The following is a 23935-nucleotide window of genomic DNA, read 5'->3' on the forward strand; positions in this document are numbered from 1 at the left end:
AGGAAGTCAAGTGATGCTAGTTTGGGAATCAGTCTCCTGGGCACGTTTTGTAATCCTTGGTTATGGACGACAGCAGGCAAGACACAGAATCTCTCTTTCTCCAGGGATTCATCAAAGATCAATTTTTAGTTTCCTTGGTGTTTCTCAATGACTAGTTTAAAACTCTCCTGTGCTCAGCAGTTTGATTTTTGGACATTCCCACCTAGAAGCCTGATTTTCCTGTCTTTGGTGGAGAGTGAATGTCACCCCACCAAGTCAGCCCTGCAGATGGCATGGCAGGGCAGGAGCTGACAACAGCTGTGCCACATCTGCTCCTCAGTTCCTACAGTCCATTGCTGGGTGCCTGCTGAAGTGCTCAGCTGCTGAAAACAAACAGCCACAGTGGACAGAGAGCTTTGTTTTCTTTCTTGCATTTGGGAAAATAGTGACTATGGAAATAATCTCCCCTAAAAAATTCTGTCTGACAAAGGTTATTCATGTGGCTTACTAACACCGCTTAAAATTGGGCAACTAATTTAGACATCCAGACTGGGAGACTGTCCTGTTTCATTTCCTTTGTCTGGTGTATTGAGAAAGTAAAACTCACACAGAAACTTTTCAAAGCTGGAACTCGAAGTCAGGGGCTGTTTAAAAATCAGTGTTGAGTTACATTAAAATGCAGTGGAACATCTGGATTTTCTGATTTGTCCTCTAAAGGTCTCTTTCCTCTGCAATGGTAGGAATAGGCACATACAAGACTAGGCAGCTCCTTCCATTAAGTATTGTATCCATCTCCAAAATGTGACTGTGTGAAGAGGAATGCATTAGCACTTCTACTTGATAATGCAACTCAGCAAGAAGGGAAAATGTTACAATAGAAAAAAGATATTGATTTCATGTAGACTGCAGGTATCTTCCTTGGAAGATTCATGCAGCAAATCACTGGGAAGTTGATTCAAAGCCTACAAAAACAAGATCACTTCTTACTATGTACGTGTCTTACTATGTGCATGTCTTACTATGTATATGTCTTTAAGGAGATGTTTAAGGACATCTCTATTCAGTAAAGCACACTAATGTGCATTTAAATCCCACTGAAGGCTGATATTCTCCCATAAGCTTATTATTAAACTGCAATTTTGAAATACATCATCACCTCTGTTTGAAATCTTTCCTCACTTTGGAACTCTACTGTTTCAGGAAGAAAGGCCATATGGAACTAATCATGCACATTTTGTCTAGCAGATAGGCATTATAGCAGATTGTGTTTCCCTTCAAGTGCTTGTCCATATGAGCATGCAAACTGTGGTGTGCATATAGCTGAACATGCAAGACAAGATTTTTAGCCCCAACAACATCCATACTGATGTACCTCCTGCTCAGCTGCATAATTATCACTCATCACTGCCTATCTGCCAGCCAAATGAAGCTTCTTTTCTTTATTATTTTCCTTTTCATTTTCCTTTTCCTGCCCTCACAAAGACCCTACTATTTTTTAACTGGTTTTCTCTTTATTTACTTTTGTTTAATGATTGGTCTTTCCCCCTTGTCTGCTGGGCTCCTCACTCAGAAACAGACTTCAGACTACAGGAGAGAGATTGCTCCTTCTGGCAGATATTCCATACACCACTACATTGCCTCAGAGAAAAGTAAGTTCCTGGGAAGTAAAGAATCTCCTGAAACTTCAGTATTGGCTTACAGGGAACAAAGAGAGGATGAACCAAGATTTCTACCAACCATAACCCCAGGACTTAGAAGGAGGCACCAGTCACCACTAATCCTTATATGTTGAACTGTGTAAGTCAGATGCCAGTAACGACCAAATAGTAAAATTTAATCAGCTCACAAAGTACTGTGGTTCTTCCTCTTTAAAAGGTGATGGGTATAGTTCCAACTCAAATGGCAAAAATTCTGACATTGTGTCATTTTTGTTCACATCACAGCACTGGGCCTACAAGACAAACTCATCTCAGTTCTTTTCACTTAGGGCTTCTTAGCACGAAGCATTCTGAGCACTTTTACGCAGATGTTTGGACTCCAAAGACAACACATTTATCCCTACTCCTGCAAATAGACCTAAGCACTATTTGTGTCATGACACAAATTCGTACTTATAGAAACACATCTGGTACAGATAGGTGTGTGTATATTATTTTCTAATGAAAAATTGTATTTTAAATATTTTTCAGAATATCTGAACAGTGTTTTGTGAGGTGGATATTTTATTCCCTCTGTGTGTAAATATCTGTATTAATCCTTGTCTGTAAAACAGAGGAGAAAGATAATTCAAGATCAAGACAGGTAAAATTTCTCAAGTGCCTTAAAATATTCTTCTAGGCACTAGTCTCCTCTGTGATTAAAGCTGTATATGTGAGCACTCTCCAGTTCTCTAAACTAGTGGATATACAATCTGGGAGACTCCAAAGCTCTTTGTTCATTAGCATTTTATCTCTGAATTGCATTGCATTAATAAATACTTATCCAACATGGAATATTGACTGCCAGGAGAAGGTAATATGGAAGAACTTAAATTTCCCACAGGGCAGATGGATATGAAAGGAGAGGGTAGAAATTTATGGCAGGGAAAAATCTGAAATGTTTTTGTAATGGCCACTATTTGGATTAGACAGAGGATTGTAGTGTCAAATGGGCTTCCAGCAGAGTGAGATGGAGAAGTTTGAGGTTTTTAAGAGCACTAATTTATAATATAGCTGTACTTTTGAGTAATGTATTGCTATTTCCCTTATACATATGTAAGAGAATGAAAAGGGTATGTTACCAACATCATAACCAAGCATTCATATTTTGCAGTCCCAGCTGGGACTGACTGAATAGTTTATGAACTGAAAAGGTAGTTTGGGTTCACTTGGCACAATTCACATGGCAGATGATTGGGAGCTGGCCTCAATTTGAGCTGCAAGGTTTGCAGTGAGTGAGGAAGGAATTGAAGGCAGTAGGTGTGTGTACTGCCACATACACTGCTGCAGAACCTGGCCTTGAAAACTCTCACTGAGGCCGCCAATTTTATATAAAACACCTTAAAAATAATCGACATAATGACTCAAACTCATGTTTTCTGTCAGCAGGTCTGCTGTAGGTGGGCTGAGGCCCTAATTCTGGCCAAGGAATTGATTTACTTCACCAGGAACAAGCAGCAAGGGTGAAGCTTGACCTTACTTCATACCTTGTACAAGGGTGGGGAGTAAACAGTCCTTTGAGAGAGAACAAGCACTGACCCAAATCTGAATCAGCTCTATTAATCAAGTAATGAAAAGTGCCCGAAAGCAAACTGTATTTCTATTTTTCTGTGGTCTAAAATACAGGAAGGTCAGGTTGATTTGCAGTATTTTCATTGCTTGGCCACTTCAGTGAGAAATCAATCCCTTGAAAAATATGAGTGATTACAAGCTTTCAGCCAGCTTTCAATTAATGAAGAATAGGAACATGGCAAAAATTTTCATTTCTATTTTTCAGATGACTTATGTTATATATTTTAAACTGCTGTTGAATTTGATCATTCTGACAACTTTAGCCATAGGATGCTGAATTCTCCTCGAAGAAGAAACATTAATTCATCTCCCTTATACTGAATAAAAAGAACAACAATGGTTCAGCTTACGCCTGTGAGCAGAAAAAATGTGCTGTTCTCTCTGAGGATGTGAAGAGAACAATGTCTAAAGGAACTATTCTGGAGCAATTAAATAATTGTAAAAGATGTGAAAATTATTATTTTATCTTGGTTCTTTTGTTTACCTTTGTCTCATTTTCCAAATGGGTTGCTGCAGTTATTCAGTGCACCAGAAATTTTAAGCAGCCAGTGTGCATATGGGCGTATGTGTTTGGCAAACATTATAAATAAAATGTATATAAAATATAAAATTTATCTTATAAATTAATAAATAACATTTTATTTAAAGCTTGTTTATAGTTCTAATGCCCAATCTTTGCATTCCTTGCAATAAATACATAAAATATAAGAGTGACATCACATTCTTTGGTTGCTTCAGCCATTACTCAGTGATGTTAAAAAAGTCAAGTATGCAACTGAAAGTGGTAGACTTTTATCTCATTTGAAAAAGCTCAATACCAAGTCAGAGGAATTCAAATAAGCCCTAGTTTGACTTGCAAAAATAAAATGTCACTTTTGTATGTCTCAATAATATTTCACTTTCAATTTAGAGATATTATTTATCAAGGGAAATTAAAATATAATAAAATATAATATATATATATTATAGATATTATATATATATTATATAATTATATATCATCAAATCACTGCAAGATTTCAGAATATTTTCCACCTGAGCAGCTGTCAGGTACCTGGGCCTCCTGCTCTGGGATAGCAAAATGTTGAATCTGGAGAGGGCAGGCCTGGACTTCCTCCTCTGGGCAACTGATGTTGAGGATACTCTTGGACTAAATTAAGGCAGAACAACGCCAAACGACCAATTAGAAAGTTTTAGCTATGGAAGCAGCAATTTAATCTTTTAAACCTTTTGATAGTTTGAACAGTCCATGTCAGCAAGAACTTAAAATTTCTGAACCGCCCACAGCACCATCGACTTAAACGCCATTGAACAGCCTGTAGCAGCACGACATTAAACTTTTAAGAAGAGGAAGAAATGAAGAAGACATGAAAATTAGAGGTAAAGGATCCGTGTCACCACCCAGGGTTCCAGCACCATCTCTGGTGCAGTTCCTGTGGATGGTGGGTGCACACACAGCCCCCTCTGCAGTGCTGTTTACAGAACACTGCTTGTGCAGGCACATTTTGTTATTCTCAAACTTTTCAGAGGGGGTTGGGTTTTCTCAATTGAACTCAATAGTTTCAATTCCCCTGTCAGAGACACAGCTGCAATGCTCTCCAAATCTGGTTTTAGAGCTAGTTACCCAAGATAAGGAGGGTGGTCTCAAAAAAGCGCTATCCTGCCTCCAAGACCCTCTCCTAATATCACCTTAACTCGTTGGCATGGTAACTTTCCTTTTCTCTTCTGCCCGGTGTTTGAGACATGAACTCTCTCAGGTTTACATTAACTCTTTCAGGATTTCAGCCTCTCACAGCAGCACTCCTCTTTAGGATGGAAATCACGTCCTAGTCTCCCTACCCTGTAACTGAGAAATTGCCACAGACACTGAAGGTACACAGCAGACCATTGGCTAAAACAAGAACTCAGATGAGATTCTCTGATTTGTGAATCTGTATCCAAATCACCTGATTAGGTAACTTTTATTCCAGGAGCAAATATTCAATCTTTATTATGTACACTGAAGTACAATCTAGGAAGCTACAAGCAGAGGGCTGAAACCTAATGTTTTAAGCATTCTGACAACAGAAGCCAAAAATACAGTATAGCACGGGGAAATTGAAGATGGAAGAGCAGTGCACAGCATCATATTTGTTTCTGCAGGCCTTTTTCATTGTTTTGCCACATATCCTGACAACACTCCAGCCTTAAGATGATTTGACAGATTTAAAGTTTGCTTGGACAAACTTTGGTTGATGAAATAACAACTTTGAAAGTAATCAGCAGCCACACAAAATACATCCAGTGGTTCGGGGGAATTTTGACTTAGATATATACATAGGAAGATACATGGAAAGTGACAGGAGTTGTCAAATGAAGATCAGGTGAGGATTTGCATTGAGCCTAGTTATCACATTAGACTGCTACAATAAAATCACAGACTCAAAGAATCATTTAGGTTGGAAAAATCACTAAGATCCAACTGTTAACCCAGGACTCCCAAGTCCAGCACTATACCATGTCCCTAAGTGAAATATCTATATGTATTTTATCACCCTTCAGGAATGGTGACTCAGCCTCTTCCCTGGGCTCCTCCTGTTCTAATGCTTGACAATATTTTTGGTGAAGAAAATTAACCTGATATCCAATCTAAACCTCCCCTAGCACAACCTGAAGCCATTTCATTTTGTCCAGTTGCCTGCTACTTTGGAGAAGATATCACATCCCACCTGCCTAAAACCTCCTTATGGGTAATTGTAGAGACTGACAAGGTTTCCCCCTAGACCCTATTTGTCCACAATAAACAGTAGACACCCCCAGCTCCCTCAGTCGCTCCTCATAAAACAGGACTGGCCCCAAAGCCGAGCCCTGGGTGCCACCCCGGGGTCTGTCCCCAGCTGGATGTGCCTCCATTCCCCACCCCTCTCTGAGCCTGGCCCCACAGCCAGTGTTTTACCCATCCAAGCCATGAGCCATCTCCAGGAGAATGGTGTGGGAAACAGTGTCAAAGGCTTTACTGCACTCCAGGGGATCAGGACCCACAAACTCTCCCTCATCTGCTGAGTGGGTCATTTTATGCTGGGAGGAGATAAGGCTGGTGTAGCAGGCCTTACATTAAGTACTTCAGATCTTCCTCCTCCTTTGTCACTGTGCTTCTCCCTATCCATTAAAGGCTGGAGATTCTCCTGAGCCCTCTTTTTGTTACCAGTATACTTATGGAAATAGATTTCATCGTCTTTTAGGGCCAAATTAACTTGCTGTCAGGCTTTGGCCCTCCTGATTTTCTCCCTGCACAACCCCATGAAGGCTGTGCAGTGCTCTTGAGTGGCTGCCCCTTCTCCAAAGGCCATGAACTTCCTGGTTCCATCTGAATTCCCCCTGAGTTCCAGAGCTGGCTGGGCAGGGTGTGGCCGTGGAGCCCTGCTGACATGTCCCTCTGTGACATGTGAGGGGACACGTCCCCAGGTCCCAGCTCTGCGCTGTCACGGCTGCAGTGCGGCCCCGGCAGCGGTGAGGGCGGCAGGCAGGGGCAAGGCTGGGCTGGGCGAGGGCCAGGCCGGGCCACTGGGGAGCTCCCAGGGCTGGGGACAGCGGGCAGGGCTCTGGAGGACACTGGGGCAGGGCAGTGCCACCACTGCGGCCAGTGCCCTGTCCCTGGGCCCTGTTTCCTGCCCCACTGCCCCAGCCACCCTCCCTGCCACCCGACCCCACTGAGCCCCTTCTCTCCCTCCTCCTCCTCCTCCAGGCCATGGCTGGAAAGATCATCAAAATCCTGCTGGTGCTGGCCATCCTCCAGTACGGGCTGAGAGCTGATGCCCAGGCAGTGAAGGCCACAGAAAAGGTCCTGAGGCAGCATGAGAAGCAGCACAGCCAGATGACTTGGCTGGTGAGAAAGATTGTAAATTGCTCAAGTGACTGGGCAGCTGGGAATAATTCCTGGTTAGTCTGTGTGAACAGCAGGGCAGGTATCCTCTAGTACGGGCTGAGTTTAACAGTGCCTGCATCCCACTTGGGTGCCTCTGCCCAGGTGTTGTTTCCTGCCTGCTCCTCATCTCTGTTTTCCAGTTCAGGGGCCTGGGTACACAGAGAAAAACTGGCCTTACTCTAAAGATTGAGGCAAAGAAGGCATTAAATACCTCAGTCTCTTCCTAATTTTTTTTCACTGTATTTCACCCCCCTCTAGTAAAGGATGGAGATTCTTCTGAGCCCTCCTCTTGTTGCTAATGAATTTATAGAAACATTTTTATTCTCTTATATGGCAGTTAAGATTAAGTTCTATTTGGGCTTTGGCCCTTCTGATTTTCTCCCTGCACAACCCCATGACAGCCGGGCAGTGCTCCTGAGGGGCTGCCCTTTCTTCCAAAGGTCATAAAGTCTCTGGCTCCATGTGCATTCCATCCAAAGCCCCAGCTGGCTGGGCAGGGTGTCGCTGTGGTGCTCAGTGTCTCTGACATGAGAGGAGGGGGACACATCCCCAGATAGCCGATGTGGCAGTGTCACTGCATGAGGCAGCAGTGACTGGGACAGGCTGGGGGAAGGCTGGATTGAGGGACAGACAAGAAGCACCAGCATTCAGGGGAGCTTCTAAGGCTGGGGAAAGGGTGCAGGGGCTGTGGAGATGTTTCAGGAAGTGCAGGTACAGAGGAGCCCAGGGCTGCCAGCTACAGCTAGTGCCTGTGGGGATGTGCCCCCATCCCCAAGGAGTTCCCCAGCCTTCTCCTGACTGCCTCCAGGCTCCTGCACCTCCCTCCCACCCATCCGTGGTCCTCCATCTCCTGCCCCCACTGTCCCAGCCACCATCTCTCCATCATCCAGCCCTGTTAAGCCCATTCTCTCCCTCCTCCTCCAGGCCATGGCAGGAAGCATCACCGAAGTCCTGACGCTGGCAGGCATCTTCCAATATGCACTGAGTGTGGATCTCCCATCAGTGAAGGTCACTGAAGAGCTCCTGAGGCAGCATGAGGAGCAGCGCAGCCAAGAGATGGTCAATCTGCAGAAGATGGAGCAGAGGATGCAGGAGCAGAGCACACCCACCCAGGAAAGCGTGCTCTGCTCAGCCTGCCAGCAGGGGTGGTTCTGGAGCTGTGTCAAAATGATCCTCGCGCTCTTTGGGATCTACTGGCTGCCCTCTAAGAAGAGAGCTGATTCTGGCAGTGGCAGCCACCACCTGCAGTACCCAGGAGCAGATGGAGGAGAACTGGCAGGACAAGCCCGTAGATAAGGTAGGGACCTCCGCTGCTTTTGCCTCATCCTTCCCACAAATAAAGTTTGAGATCCCTGAGACCAACCACTGTGCATTTTTTCCACCAGAGCTGGGCACTGGGGGAGATCTGCTGATACCACTGCAGCCATGTGCTGTGCTTCCTCCTCTCTCACCTGAGGAGGCAGAGTCTAAACCCCTGCTTCCTGAACAGCCTCTGCAAATGGTCCCAGTTGTGATGCTCCCCCTACCAGGAGATACAAAAGAGATTTCCCCCTTGTCCACCTGCTAATAAAATTGTTGATTTGCTTTGAGAAATCCTGTGTCTGTGAGAGCCTGAGCAAGACTGTACTGGGGGAGGGCTCCATCTCTCCTCTGTAACAGAGATGAAGTTTGTGCTCCCATTGATGTTTGCAGTGGTTACATGTGTGCTTATACACTTGGCACCTCCCTGTCTTCTCCTGGTGTTCTTGCTGTCTCTTCTTCCCAGGATCCTTTCCCATGCCTTGGAATATCTGTGAACTTGCTTCAAAAGATTCTGCTGAAATCAGCGGTTCCAGCAGAGGGTCTTTTCCTCAAGATGTTCTTTATAGGATGGTTGTTCCACAAACTGGAACACCCAAAGTCCTGCAGAGGCCACTGTGTTATCTAAATGTCATTCCCACATAAATTCTCTTAGGACTAAACTTTTAGGACATGGCAATCAAGTATTATTAGCTTTTCATGTATTTATTAAAGTTTTGCACCTTTTTAGTTTCACATGTCAAGGGATCTGAGTATTGTCTCATGATCATCTTCATGGATGTCAGTCCTGAGAGCAGGCTTGTACACTGTTGTACAGGTAAGCTGCACAATAAAATGAAAAGCATTTTCATTCATATCCCCATTAAACACAGCAAATTTCAAGACATGCAGAGTTTGTATGTATAATTGAGAACATTTCACATGTCAGCCTGTAAACATAAATACAATATGCATTTTTAATTCTGGGAGAGTGCCACTACCCTATAACATCATTGGTATTTTAAATAAGATGCCTCGAAGGAAAGAATAACAGAAAGACCTGGACAAAGGGATCAAATGCACCCTAAGCAAGTTTACTGACAATTCAGAACTGGGGGGAGTGGCCCATCTACCTGAAGGCTGTACTGCTGTTCTGTGAGACCTTGACAGGCTGGAGAGTGGAGCAGAGAGAAATTGAATGAGGTTCAACAAAGGTAAGTGTAGGATCCTGCACCTAGGGAGGAACAGCTCCGAGTACCAGCACAGGCTGACCTGCTGGAGAGCAGCTCTGCAGAGAAGGACCAGGGAGTCTTGGCTGGTGACAAATTGACCTTGAGCTGCCAGTGTGTCCTTGCAGCCAGGAGAGCCAATGGGATCATGGGGTGCACTGGGAAGAGTGTGGGCAGCAGGTCAGGGAGGGGATCCTTTCCCCCTGCTCAGCCCTAGAGGGCCACACCTGCAGTGCTGTGTCCAGGTCTGGGCTCCTCAGTACAGAGACATGGAGCTATTGGAGATGGTCCAGCAGAGGCCACAACGGTGAGGAGGGGTCTGGGGCATCTCTCTTGTGAGAAGAGACTCCAGGAGCTGGGGAGAAGACTGAGAGGGGATCTCAGCAATTCATATAAATATCACAAAGGCAGTGCCAAGAGGATGTGCCAGACTCTCTATAGTGACCCAGTGACAGAATGAGGAGCATAGGCCAAAAAATGAAACACAAGGAGTTCTACCTCAACATGAGGAAGAAGTTGATGTCAAAGCTGGCAGAGCACTGGAACAGGCTGCCCAGGGAGGTCATGGAGTCTCCCTCTCAGGAGACATTCCAAACCCACCTGGATGCCTTCCTGCGTCACCTGCTCCAGGTGACACAGCTTTGGGCAGGAGGGCTGGACTGGGTGATTTCCAGAGGTCCCTTCTAACCCTAACGATTCTTTGATTCTATGAACTTGTAAAGTTTATAAGAAACTACTTGTGCGTGCAAATGTCAAAGAGAAGCATAAAATGTAACATGTAAATAATCTTTTCTTCCCTCTTTGTGCTTGTTCTTTCCCTCTTCCTTTACCTCTTCCCCTTTCTCAGTTCTCTAAGTTCCTGAGGCCAATAGAAACACTGCAGTGCTCCAGTTCCCGAGGGAGCAGCCGGGCTTTTCCCAGGACGCGAGGATTTTCCAGGAATCGCAGGGCCGGCTATGGCCGGGTCTGACCGCCAGGGGTCGCCCTTGTACCAGAGCCTGAGAGGCGCCGTGGGGATGGATCGGGAAAATCCCGCGAATTCCCTTCAAAAGGCGCTTTCTGTGACTGTAAATTCCTCTGCATAATCATTCCTTCGCTAAAGAAGACAGTTTTAATGTAGTTTCTCCATTTTGAAATTATGATGCTCCTTGGGAGGACATAATTTGCTGATTAGAGATATGTGTGTTTAGCTGCAGTGCCTCAAGCTTCAAATTTGATTGCGTTCATTTTAATCACATAACTGATCTTATTTTCAGTAACACGGAGCTGTTTATTCCAAATGCATTTAGGAATTCTTATCTCAGTTATGTCACGTGCTGGAAGTGATATTACTAATTCCTAAAATCGTAAAACCCCAACTTACACAGAAGAGGAAGTACTGGAAGAAGGAAGCATCTTTTTTTTTTTTTTTTTTTTTTAATTTAAACAAAAAGAGCTTCATTTAAAGTCTTTAATCGTGCTGATGCTGCCCTAAGGGACATGCTCCAGAACCACGCAGGATCCTTGTGCCTCTGATGTGAAGGACCTGTAAAACATCACACACTGAGTGTCACACGGATACATTTGGCTCATGTCACTTTGTCCCTGCCCGTGGCTACATGCCTTTTTTCTGCCATGTTTTACCATGTCTTCCTTCTTTGTAGATGCAACCTACCCCAGAAACTGCCAGGTGCTCCAGCTGCCATCCCTTATTCTTCCAGCCTATGGGTCAAGGGAGGAGAAAATAAACTAATTGAGGCAGTAGCACTTCACAGCACAATTTCCTGGCTCCTGTACCACCCCTTCTGCCCTGTGATCAGAGCGCCTTCTTGTCCTCTGCTTGGAACTCTTGGGGAAAAAAAATCCCTGAGCTTTCTGGGCCCGCAAGGCAAGCACCAAAGAGGGTAAACGTCTAAAAAAAAAAAGCAAGGGAGAGGTTTTGGTGATGGAAGAAATTGCACCTGGCAAGTCACCTTTAACAGAACTGTCTTCCCTCTGCAGCATTCTGGAGACAGATGGATTTTCAGAAACTTTCATTTTCTGCCAAGGATTAAAGTGGGACCTACAAAGAAATAATTAGTAATGTTACAAACACAAGTAATCGTCTGTCCCAGCCTCTCATGTTGAACAGTCACATCTGTGGGCCAAAGGGTGAAGAACAGGGATCCAAGGACATACAGTGTTAGCAGCAACATGTTGCTCGAGTTCCACAGAGCTCCTTTCCCAGCCCACTTCCAGCCTGCCACCGAGGAGTGTCCATGCTCTCCAGGATGTGTGTGCCAGGGATATGGGGCTGGAAGAGTAGGAGATTCATTACCTTGTTCCAGAAGTTACTTAGGTGCTATTTTCGGAAAAGGTCATCAGTGGGCCATAAAGCACTTGGAAAATGTCCTCTCTCACCCTTTCTCCGTGGCAATGGTGGGGAGAGTGCCAGTGGAAAATTCCAGTGCATGATGAGGTCAAATATACTAGTTTTTCCATCTTTTTTAACTACCCAAGCAGTGAAAAGCAACTGGAGTGACAGTAAAGGCTGATCCAGACACAGCTCCAGGAAACATTATGCAAGAACAGGACCTTGATGTAAACAGGAGTTCAGGACCTTAATGCAAATGGGAGTCACTGAAAACATCAGGCTGGTTGCCTACTGAGATAGGGTTGTTCTAATCAGAAGAAATATTTGAAAGCTAACTCCGTCTCCTGAGCATAACAATGCCTAAATCCAAAGATGGATATGGAAACATTTGACTGAGCACCCCAGCTGGGCCTTGAGCCTCAGAGCCAGCGTGGGCTGGAAGGCAAAGTGACATTAAAGAGAGGGAACAGTTTGTACACTGGCCAGCATGCAGAGGTTTAATTTCTCCCCAGTAGGTAAAAAGCACCGACATCTGTGAAAGTCACTGTGCAGTGAATAACAAACATCCCAATGTGGGGCATGCAGAGAGGCAGCCAGTCCAGCCCTGCCAGCATCAGCAGCTGCACTCCAAGCACACAGCTTTTATTGCAGTGACTATTGACCGAGCCCAGCACCCCTTTAGAAGGAGAAGCTTCTCACTGAACTGTGCATTAATGCCTGACTGGGAGAACTGATGGCTTTACTTCATAATTTGCCTCTAACACAGGGGAACAGAGCAGCAAGAGAAGGCAGCCAATGCAGGCAAACCCTTCTCAACTAGTTGAAATTCTAAAAAATACTGTTGAGCCTCTTCTTTGCATAAATGATGAAAACGATGCTGTGGCACAAAAAAGGCTGGCTTTACAAACAGCATGGTGGAAACCTGCAAGTAAACCAAGCACTAAATAAGTACACTGGATTCATTTGTTTATAATGAGGTGTAATAATAATAGTAATAATCAGAGAAAGGAAGAGGTCCATTTAAAAATTATTTACAGATTCACCACAGGTTTTATTTTCCAATTTGAGCTTATACATACATATATATATGTATAAAATGTAAGTTGGTGTATAACTATTACATACATATAATTTCCTTTATCTACATAGCCTTTTTCATCATTAAAGGATTTGAATCATCTGCCTTACACAGAGAAGTTTTAATAATCATGTTTGTATGGGAAATAAAGTGGGTTTTTTCAGTCATTCACTAGTATCACTTTGTGAAGTCTTAAGTGCCTTAAAATGCCCTTTAAACAGTCTTAATTCTGCTTACTTCAGAGAAATCTCAACTTACAGAAAGCTGGAAGGGGGAATCTTGTTCTACAGCAGTATTGGTCTGATCCACTCAAGCATGAGCTTTTTATATCAAGTCTCTAAGCAATAATTCTGACCCATATGGTTACTGAATCAGAGCCTAATTTTGTAATATCCCATCCAAATTTATATCTTAGTACCTGAACATTTTGCCTTATCAACTAGAATGTCTCCTTGCATAATTCATGAAGCTGTGAATTATTTTTATATATCCTCTCCCTCCATTTTTTTAAGAAAACTGTTTGAAAACCAAACACTAGAAATACAAAAATGCTTAACAGTATTCTGAAACAAACTTAGACTATGATGTTGTGAACAGTACTGAGAGCAGTGAGGGACCATTCACATATGCAAGATAAATCCTAGATGTAACTATTTCCTTGACATAGTTTACACTCTTGAGGGTGCAAAACCAAAGCAAAATATTTTTGTTCAAAGTCCAATAATAACACTTCATATTATTTTAATTTATAACTTTAAAATAGCCATAAAACTTGCTCCTACAAAAAAAATCCAAATCAGAGTACAGTACTTTTAATATTTCTGTTACCTCCTTCTTGGATGCTTAACAAGCAAAATAGCATAAACTGTTACAGATGGATCTTTAGCACAGTTTAGCAGAGCTCTGTGCATCCCATCAGAGTAGTACAGAGCAGTGAAATGAAGACAGACGGTGCAATAAGTGCAAGAGCTGTAAATGAATGTGAACAGAAATTGATTTTGAAATGTTCTTGGCACTTTCCCAAGAAAATATTATCACTGTATTTAAAGAGAACATTCCATGCATTGTTTCAGGATTAAGAAGAACTCTGGCCTCCTTAATTATTTTCTCTTTTGAGACCTATTTTCACTTCAGCTGCAACATTTACATAAAACCCAAGCAAACTCCTATGGATTGTCAAACTTAAGTAGAATAGGAATTGTACTGGAGCACTGTGTCTAGTTCTGGGCTCCCCAGGACAGGGCAGATATGGAGCTACTGGAGAGAGTCCAGCAAAGAGTCACTATGATTTTAAAGGGCCTGAAACACCTCTCCCAGAAGGGAAGGCTGAGAGATCTGGGACTGCTTGACCTGCAGAAAAGAAGACTCAGGGAAGGACCATGTCAGAAACACTTGGAAGGAAAATGCAAACAGGACAGAGCCAGGATTTTCTAAGTAGTTCCCAGTGACAGCACAAGATGCAAAAGGCACAAACTGAAACACAGTTCTGTCTGAACATCAGGAAACACGTTTTTACTGTGAGGGTTTCTGAGCACTAGTGCGTGCTGTCCAGGGATATTGTGGACTCTCTGTGCTCAGATATTCCAAAGCCACCTGGACACAGCTCTGGGCAACTGGCCCTGAGTGACCTGCTTGAGAAGGGGAGGGGACTTGGACCAGAGTGAGGCTGGACCACCTCCAACCTCAGCCATTCTGTCATCCTCTATGGTGAATTGACTTTAAAATGTGTCAATAAAAAAAAAAATACTATTGAGGAGACTGCAGTATTTTGAGTATCAACCTTATTAATTTTCAATATTAGTTAAGCCAACTGTTTCATTCTTTGAGTGGACAAGAACTATACACCCAAAGTCAGATTATTTTATGCTTTCCTAGGTTTGCAGCTGTAAGTGATAACACAGCAGTGGAGAGCAGTCAGTATTCTGCAGATTTCTAAAAGCATCTAGACCAGGCTACTCTCAGGCACACAAAACTGGACCTATGTGAATTTGCATGACTCTGTGTTACCTAACTTAGGCTGCTTACTTCTTAGAGAAAACTGAAAACAGCTGGGCTAGAAGGTTCTCAGGAAAAGTCTCCTATTAAAGTTTTCATTTTTGTAAACTCAGCCTTGTCTTACAGTTTTGTTAATTTGACACGAAAAAAACAAAACCAAAACAAAACCCCCAAAAAAACCCAAAAGAAACCCTCAAACAAAAAAAAAAAAAAATCCCACCAAAACAATAAAGCAAACACCTAAAAACTTGGGAGAGGTTTTGCTTATGGACAATGTTGTATTTGTGTGTGTCCGTGTGTATGTACACGTCTTGTAACACACAACCATTATCACATGGCACTATGGAATATGTCAAAGTAAGAGAGCAAGACCTGGTCAAAGCATGGCCAAGATGGAAATTTTAAAGAAGGTCAAACACTGCACTAGCTTTGATGATTCACAAGTTGGAAATCTTCCATTTTCATTATCATGTATCTAACTTCCTAGGCATATCATTAAAGGATAACTTGTTTCTGCAGGTGCTAGCTTCCCTCAAGGACATAAAACCACTATTATCCTTATCATCATTAGTTGTATGTAAGACTCCATGATGTTTTCTTATCACACTCAGTGTTACAGCCTGAAATCCCAGCAATTTGCATCATTCCTCAGTGCCCAAGGCACAGTCACTGTTCCCAGCTCCCTTCATCACCTGCTGTAGGCCTCCTGGTGAGGTCCCTGCCTTGGCAAGTAGAAGCATGGTTTGTTAATAAAAGTCTATTATTTCCATCACAGCAATTATTGAGATCAGCTAACACCAAGGCAATAGCAAAATGTACTAGTTGACTTCAGGTATTGATTTTTGTTCCTGTACTTTGAAATGCTTCCAAATTCCGGCTGTGACAAAAATGTTACAATTAAAATCTTGGCTATCACACTGACATCTATTGTAGAAAAGATGCACTTAAGGAAATTTAGAATTTACAATATATGTTGTACTGACAGACTAATTAATTAGACAAAAAGAAGTATTTGGTTTAAATATCAACAGTAGAATGCCCAGTGGGATTATTTTCTTCCTTATTCTATCAGACAATGCCAGACCCATGCAGAGAACTGCAGATGAACGACTGCTCTACAAGCATACAAGAGTACTTGTTTTCAGTAGAAATCACTTTGAACTTTTTTTTTTTTTTTAAAAAGGGATAACCTGCTGGACAAAGAAACTGTTAATTGTGATAGACATGTCTGAGAAAAGAGTTCCACCATCTTGTTAATTTGAACAGGCTTGAGCCAAGGGAAGGAACACCGGTGATAACAAAGCCTATGGAAACAAGTTCCAGATAGGAAATAGCAAGGTACTGCCATTTTTGACCAATTAAGTCAAAACTCTGAATTTCAAACTTCCTGCTCTGCAGAAAGCCCTGCCATTAGTGAACAGCTGAAGAGTGATTCACTCATCACAGGTAGTTCTACATAAAGATACTGAAAAATGCAATATTCTCTTCAGAGATTCTGTAAGAGCTGTTATGTTTCTACCTAAGCTGAAATCCTTATCAAAACTACCCTACCTCTCCGTCGGGAAAATGCGACATTCTTTAATAAAAATCAATTCTGTAAGCAATGAGTACATCTACCCACACTTTCAGTATCATGTTTCAAAAGTTTTAAATTGCCAAAAAACAACAAAAAAAATCCCAAAAACTTCGAGTCTTGTCTCGTAAGGAAGAGACATGCATGACTGTCCAAGTACCTATTCAGCATTTCCCACTATCCCATAATTTCTCATGTTAGCCAATTTCTACCATATTTGGTAATTATGACAGTCTCAAAGAAATTCAACACCTGTTAAATTACTAAATTTTATCAATCTGAGTGGTGGACAAAAATTCAGTGTGCTCTTGAACCAAAAGGTAATTCAGTGCAGCCCTGTCTTCTTCTGATGTGTAACTTCCATTGTGAAGAAATGGCAATGAATGCACCAAAACTTAGGTTATGCAGAAATTGTATTTGTATTATCAACTATACACAGGTAACAGGAGAAAAGGTTGACTCAAGAAAAGAGATTCTGTTGTGCAATGCCAAGAACAGTTCATTTTCAAAACAGGTAATCATACCTCTGTCAAATGATCGTTACAGAGCAAAAACTACAAAACCTTGTGTGTAGCTTTGTAAGTGGAGTCCATACAGAACAGGGTAGCTCAACCTGAAAATAAAAGAAATACTTATGGTATTAAGAATACCAGAATATATTGGGCAACCAGCAACTGCTGGGGCAATTTGGCTACCAAATAACAATGCTATGAAACCCTTAGGACTGCCTCCATTGCATGACTACTGGTCAGACCACTCCAGATTTTGGCTACTAGCATGCTCTCTGCAGTGCAGTGATAATTCCCTCCCTCCCTTTCACTACCACTCCCCCCGCCAAGAATCCTCAACAGAGAATACTGGAAATATAAATACTTATTTTCTGATGTGGGCATGAAACAGCTCAGCCTAATTAATTCCTTTCTGCCAAATGCCCCAGGGCCAGCTGCCCATCAAAAGTGAACTGTCTGCACAGCTGGGCTCTAAATCCAGAGCCTCTTGGACAGGAGTGTAGATTCCTGGGACAAAGCCTATCCAGGCAGGAAAGGACCTAACTGCAAAGCTGACCTGCAGCAGCAAAACTCTGGGGAGGGAAAAGCAGCACTGGGTAGTAAAGAACCAAGGGCTGATTTTGATAGGTAGGGCAGGAACTGAGTTTGGATTTAATAGCAGGTTTGCTCAAACCACCCTTGAAAAAACCCTCTAGCACAACTATTTAATTCAACTCTCCTACTGAAGCTGAGTCCTGTGTATGCAGCCCTGTGTTCACCCTGAGCTCAGGAGAGACATGGAATACTGAGAACTAAACTGCAGCCACATGGGTATCCCAAAATCCTGAAGGCATACAAAACTGGTACCTCACTAAAAAAGCATAGAATGTACAAATGACAGATCAATCCATTTGTTTGGAGATGCCTCCAGTCCCTACATGACAACTGAAGACAGACTATTGTATTCTCTTGGAAATAATCAGGCACTTGGATTCCCTGAAGGAATCTGTAAATAAACAGGCAGAAGTGGACCAGCATACATGAACAAGGACACCAATAGCTGCCATATTGAGCATAGGTTGAACTAGATCCTAAAGTTCCTCCCAAGCCTATTTATTCTATGATGAGACATTTTATCAATATGTACAACAAGCAAATCTCCAGAATATGTGTTCCAGAATGGTGAATTTACTAATACAGAATAAACAGCTTCAAGGCTTCAGCACCCTGCTCCACCTATAACACCAGGATAATATCCCTTCCTTGTACAATCCATACATTTTTCCTGGTCCTTGGCTTGTGGCATCAGATTTATAGAGCAAAGAGGTGGCACAGCATGTCCAAGGCAAACAAACCAAGGAGCTGCAGAAGTGCAGAGGAGTGAGAGGGGGAAATTCACATATTTTTTCAAGCTGAAGACCCACACTGGAGGCCCACTTTTGCTCTGGGACTGAAGAGGAGGGCAGATCTCAAATGATTTGGTGAGAAACATGTGAACTACACCTGAAAATCAGCCCAGCTTCTCCTCCAGTTGTATTAGGACTGAATCTGTGCTTGTTTGAGAGAAAAAGATACAAAGCACAACCTGAAAGCATGAAACTTTTGTACATGAACCCATGACCAGTTTAAGATTTGGGGGATTTGCAGTTACAAGAAGCATGTGTTTTTTCAATGTATCTCTCCCTTTGGCTTTGATGGTTTAATACTCATACAAAAGAAGTACAGCAGAAACTGTCATCCTCATTTCTTGCTCAATTGCTGTGTGGCATTTGCTAAGCTCTCCTTGTTTCAACAGAAGGCTCCCCAGAGCACAGAAGGTGTTCCTTCTTAGCATGTCTTTACTGACTCCCTTTTGACACTCATGTAGAAAAATGTTGCTACCTCAACTCATTTTCTTATAAAGTCTGTATTTTTCTTAAATCCTTTGCCACTGAAACTGGCAGAGATACAGTTTTCTTTCCTGAGGTCCTCAAAATGAGAGAGCATTTTTAATTTGAAAAGAAGACTGAAAAGATGAAGAAAGCACCTCCAGAATGTTAAATAAATTATGTCAGAATGAAAAATAAAACTTTCAAAATTTAACTTACAAAATCGTTTAGGAAATACACTTTTCTAGAACCAAGAGAAATTATGCTGGAAAATCCTTAGTTAACACTGTCAACCCTATCAATGGGCCAACAGAAGCCAGTTTATTACAGAAAATAACATGTGAATGAGATGTCCTAGCCATTTGCAGGGCATTTTCATATTTTCAACGCTCGAGACTGCCAAGGTCTGTGTGGTACAAACCACACATGGTACCATGGGGAATAAGCCAGAAAATGGACTTCAAGGAACACAGTAAAAACACAGAGTAGTGGGTGGGTATCTGGAATGTAAACATGGCAAAATGGCACTGAAGAGAATGTCAAAACCAAAATCAGAGGGTGAAAGCAAATATCTCTGAGATAATAAACCCCATAAAACAAAAGATGGAAAGAGAAAGAACAGATCAGTTGAATCAAAATGAGGGTGTGAAAGTGCAAGTGAGGAAATGCTCAGGGTTGAAGGTATTTGGCTGAAACAAGCAGCCAGCACGAAGCTGAGAGAAGCCAATCACGACTTCAGAAAGGTCTTTCAACATCCAAAGGACAGTGCTCTGGGGCTTGCTACTACTGTGCCAGCTGCTGGTTCCTGCCTGGAGCCTCCAGCAAGCTGCACCTTCTACCTCTCTTTGGGAAGGTCCTCAATTACTGAGGCTGCATGTCTAGAGACAGTACCAGAGATTACCAGGTGCCCATAAGTCACACATCTTTGGTGAGAAATTCACTTATGGTGCAGAAGTTCACATCATCAGGGGCAGAAGTGACAACTGAGTATTTGTATCATGAAAGAGTTGTTCTTAATATCTAATTCAAGATTTTCCCCTTTTTTTCTTTTATTTATTTTAACTGGAATCTATTCACTGACCTAAATTTTCTGTTCCTCCTAAGCTCTGCTTGGCTCACGCATGAAGGAAAGGGGCCAAAGATGGCCTTGTGCCACTGCTGGTCTGCTGGAGACTTGCTTAGCTTCCCATGTAAATTGGCCTCGGCCTGCCCTCGTTTGGATTTGGCTCCATCCTTTAGGTTTGGCTGCAGCAGCCCCCGAGGGGCCATTCCACAGCCAGGAATAACTCAGAAGCTCTCCGGCCACTCTTCCAGCCCCTGGATCTCTCCAGCAGACCCAGCATTCATCCCTGAGCCAAATGGCAGCATATCTGATAGCAGTGGGGCGGGGGAGGATAGAAAATCCAACTAACCCATTTTCCTCGGGGATGTACAGACGAGTCGTGCAAAAGTGATGCACCGACTTCTCTGTGTGAAGGAACAGCCCCACAGCAGGACGAGCCGGACACCAGAACCGGGTCAACCCCTCTCCTGTGTCAGGCTCTCACTGTCTCAGCCCGGCGGTCCAGAGATCCGGTCCAGCCACAGCCACCCCGGGCGGCCGCCGAGGAGCGCTCACCGAGCGCAGGTGTGGCGGCGGCGGACGAGGGGCGCTGGGCGGGCACTGAACGCGCTTGCCGGACCCGGACCGGCATAGTCCATCGCTCCTGGCTGGCATCACCCATCGCTCCAGCCTCGGCATCTCCCATCCCTCCCGGCTGGCATCACCCTCCCGGCCGGCATCGCCCATCGCTCCCGAACGGCATCACCCACCGCCTTCGCCCCGGCATCATCTGTCACTCCCGGGCAATATGACCCATCGCCCCCGCCCCGGCATCACCTGTCACTCCCAGCCGGCATCGTCCCCGCCCTGGCGTCGCCCCCGCCTCGGTAGCAGCGCCTCGCCCGCCCCGTCCGGCAGCCGCGGGCGGTGGGAGCGCCCCTTTCCCGCCTCTCCGCTGCCTCCCGCCCGCCTCCCCCCCGCTCCCTCCGCCCCCTCGGCCGGCAGCTCCCGCCCGCCGCTCCCCGCTGCGCAGAGCGGCCGCGCCGGCGGGGGATGGAGAGCCAGCGCTGCTTCGCCAACCGCTTCGATGACTACCCGGGCAGCCCGGCGGCGGCGCCGGACAGGGAGGCGGCGGTGCCGCTGGTGACGGCCACCATCGAGCGCATCCTGCGGGAGCTGCCGCCCCTGGGCGGCCCCCGCGGCTGCCCGGGCGGGCTGTACGGCGGCGTGGCCGGCGTGGCCTACATGCTGTACCACGTCGCTCAGTGCCCGCTGTTCGCGCCGTCGCGGGACTCGTACCTGCGGGCCGCCCGCCGCGTCGTGGACGCCTGCCTGCGCTACCAGGAGGGATGCGGCGAGGCCGACGCCGACACCCGAGCCGCCTTCCTGCTGGGCGGCGCCGGGGTGTACGCGGTGGCCGCGCTGGTCTACCGCGCCCTGGGGCTGCCCGAGTACGCGCGGCCGCTGGGCAAGTTCAGAGAGCTGAGCGAGGTGTGCGCCCCGCTCTCCTTCCTCGAGTGCGGCTCCGATGAGCTGTTCGTGGGCCGCGCCGGGTACCTGTGCGCCGCGCTGGTGCTGAAGCAGCGGCTGGGCATGGAGGTAAGGCAGCTCCGGGCGGCTGGGGCGGTCACCCGGGACGGCTCCCCTCGCCGCTGCCGGGCCGGGACAGTGCCCTCGGCGCTGGAGGGGATGCGGCGGTGCCGCCGCTGTCTGCAGCTTGCACTTTCGGGGGCCAGCTTCAGAGCCCCCGGGGAGCGAGTTCCCTGGTAGCTGTTCCTCCTCAGCGCTCCTCCCCGAAATGAAAAGATGCGGCTTTGGCCAGAGGGAGCGGGATGGGGTCCCGGCTCTGGAGCGCAGCGCTGCATCCCGGGGCACGCCGAGAGCATCAGCTGTTGGTTGCCGAGTGGTGAATTACTTGGCAGAAGCCACCCCGGGCTTTTCAAGAGTATTTCCGTAAAATGAAATGGGTAAGAAAAGAAATAGCGTTGAGTAAAACAGTGAGGAATCCTGTAATACTAAGCGGTCCTGTACTGTAATTTGTAAGCAAGGAACCAGATTTTCAGAGGCATTTGGTCTTGCTAACCTCATCATACAGACTTTCAGAAATCTGGCCGTGTATTTTGGTGCTTTTCATGAATGAGAGCAGGGATTTTTTGCTGGAAGCGTGAGATGTGGTTATGGTTCAGCATAGTATTGGTCTCAGTAGTCGGGACTTTACCCCAGGACATTGTCATTGTCAGTACAATTCAGGTGACAATTCAGAGCTTCCACTGATTATGGCATAATAATTATTGCAACTAATATGTTTGCTGTGGTGATTGTTACTAAGTGGTCAGTGTGGTATCTGAGCAGGCAGTTGGTAGATTTTTTTTTCCCCTGTCCTCTTGTCAGGTCCAATCTGTGTTTCCTTGTTAATAACTGATTTGCAAGTTCATATGCTTCTGGCTTTCTTCCCTCCCAGGAGGGGGAAGCAAGATTTATTTATAAGTAAATAAATGATGTAAGAACTAGTGGCTCTGCCCCATCCAATACTAGTCACTGCAATTGGAGTCTGAGGAAATTCACTTAATGGAGGTCTCGGGAGGCTCGAGGGTATCCAGAGAAGCCAGGAAGAATGTTAAAGTCAGTTAAATACTGTGATTGCCTTGAACTAGAATTCATAACCACACTAAGCATTTCAAGTAGCATACAAGGTGTGCCATTTCTTTGTACAGGATTGTCTGACAATCATAACCATAAACATGGTTATGGTTTTATGTAACCATAATTAAACAAACTTTTCATTTGATGGCCTTTCCCATGACAGTAAAGTTTTATAGACACGTCACAATCCATTGTGCAGCAGTGCCTGCCTGAAGGGATGGTTTCTCATGGAGGAATAAGCCATCCCTGTTGGTTCAATTTGCACTGGGGGAGTGTATCCAGCACCCATGTCAGTGCTTATGATGGTGTCCTGACATTCCAGCAGAAGGAGGTGGCACCCTGCACCCTACTGCTTTATTTAATGTTTTTTCCACTTGCCTTACATCCCTGAGAGCAATTGCTGAACAGCTGGGAGAGTGGGTGCAGTCACCTCTCACAGGCAGCTGAGCAATGGGAGAGCTCTCCTCTGTTTGCTTGCTTGGTGAAAAATTGTGCTAAATGCAGCTGTAAAAAGTTAAACAGCCCCACAGATAAGCACAGGTATGCACTTACTGTGGAATCTATTTAGCAGGTGGGTTAATTGCTATTTTGCCAATAAAACACAAGCTGTAATCCCTTGCTGATATTTTCATTGATAACCTGACATCCTTCTATAGTATTATTTCTTCTGTCAAATACACTATAATTTTAAATGTGTAGTGCAAGAAACAAAGCACATCATTAATCATTAATAAAGTCAAATTGCATTTTTTAATTTTAACCAAGATTTTTAAAACTTGCAACTGAAATATTTTGCTGCTTTGTGAGGAGAATTATGATTTCTAGTCTATATTACTCAAGCTTCAGCAAAATGTGTGTCTTTTGATAAATATTCCCAGCCTAGTAGAGAATTATTTTAATTAGTACATTGCCAGACCAAACCCTGCATCTTTTTACAAATGAAGAAAGGGATGCCCAGAGAGAGTACATGCCATTTATTACCCAAGGTCAAACTATAAGCCAGGTACATCCCAGAATAGAAGCAATATCTTGTGATTCGAACCGCTGGAAAATGCTACCTCCTGTAATTTGATTGTGCACAGCCTCACATGGCTCATTGCAGCATGTTTTCTTGTTACCCACGTTCTTTTTTCTTTCTTATTTGTTTGTGTTTTTTTTTTTTTTTTTTTGTGAGGACACTGTGCAAATATTTCCAGCACAAAGTGAAATCCATTCCTTACATTGAAACACAGCCTCTGCTGCCCGCGTGGTTTTTCC

The 23935-nt window shown here is 44.5% G+C and overlaps 1 protein-coding gene and 1 long non-coding RNA gene across 15 annotated transcripts in view; one reads left to right on the top strand and one right to left on the bottom strand.

The window, feature by feature from the left end:
• Positions 1-9135: 9135 nt before the first annotated feature.
• Positions 9136-20975, bottom strand: LOC148224960 (uncharacterized). Of its 14 annotated transcripts, XR_015801811.1 has the most exons (5): positions 20873-20933; positions 11600-11700; positions 11314-11360; positions 11023-11184; positions 9136-9273 (listed from the first exon to the last, which is right to left on the bottom strand). It is a non-coding gene; the product is annotated as an uncharacterized LOC148224960 (long non-coding RNA). The 14 variants fall into 14 exon arrangements; XR_015801813.1 differs by having other exon boundaries at positions 9136-11184; positions 11612-11700; positions 20873-20975; XR_015801810.1 differs by having other exon boundaries at positions 9136-11184.
• Positions 20976-21088: 113 nt separating this feature from the next.
• Positions 21089-23935, top strand: part of LANCL3 (LanC like family member 3) — a 36960-nt gene continuing 34113 nt past the window's right edge. Inside the window, exon 1 of the mRNA XM_014876840.2 lies at positions 21089-21634. Within this exon, the coding sequence (XP_014732326.1) occupies positions 21089-21634 (546 nt within the window). The remainder of the gene's footprint in view (positions 21635-23935) is intronic.

Source organism: Sturnus vulgaris, chromosome 2, assembly GCF_052056855.1.
Source record: "Sturnus vulgaris isolate bStuVul1 chromosome 2, bStuVul1.hap1, whole genome shotgun sequence".
Lineage (NCBI taxonomy): Eukaryota > Metazoa > Chordata > Aves > Passeriformes > Sturnidae > Sturnus > Sturnus vulgaris.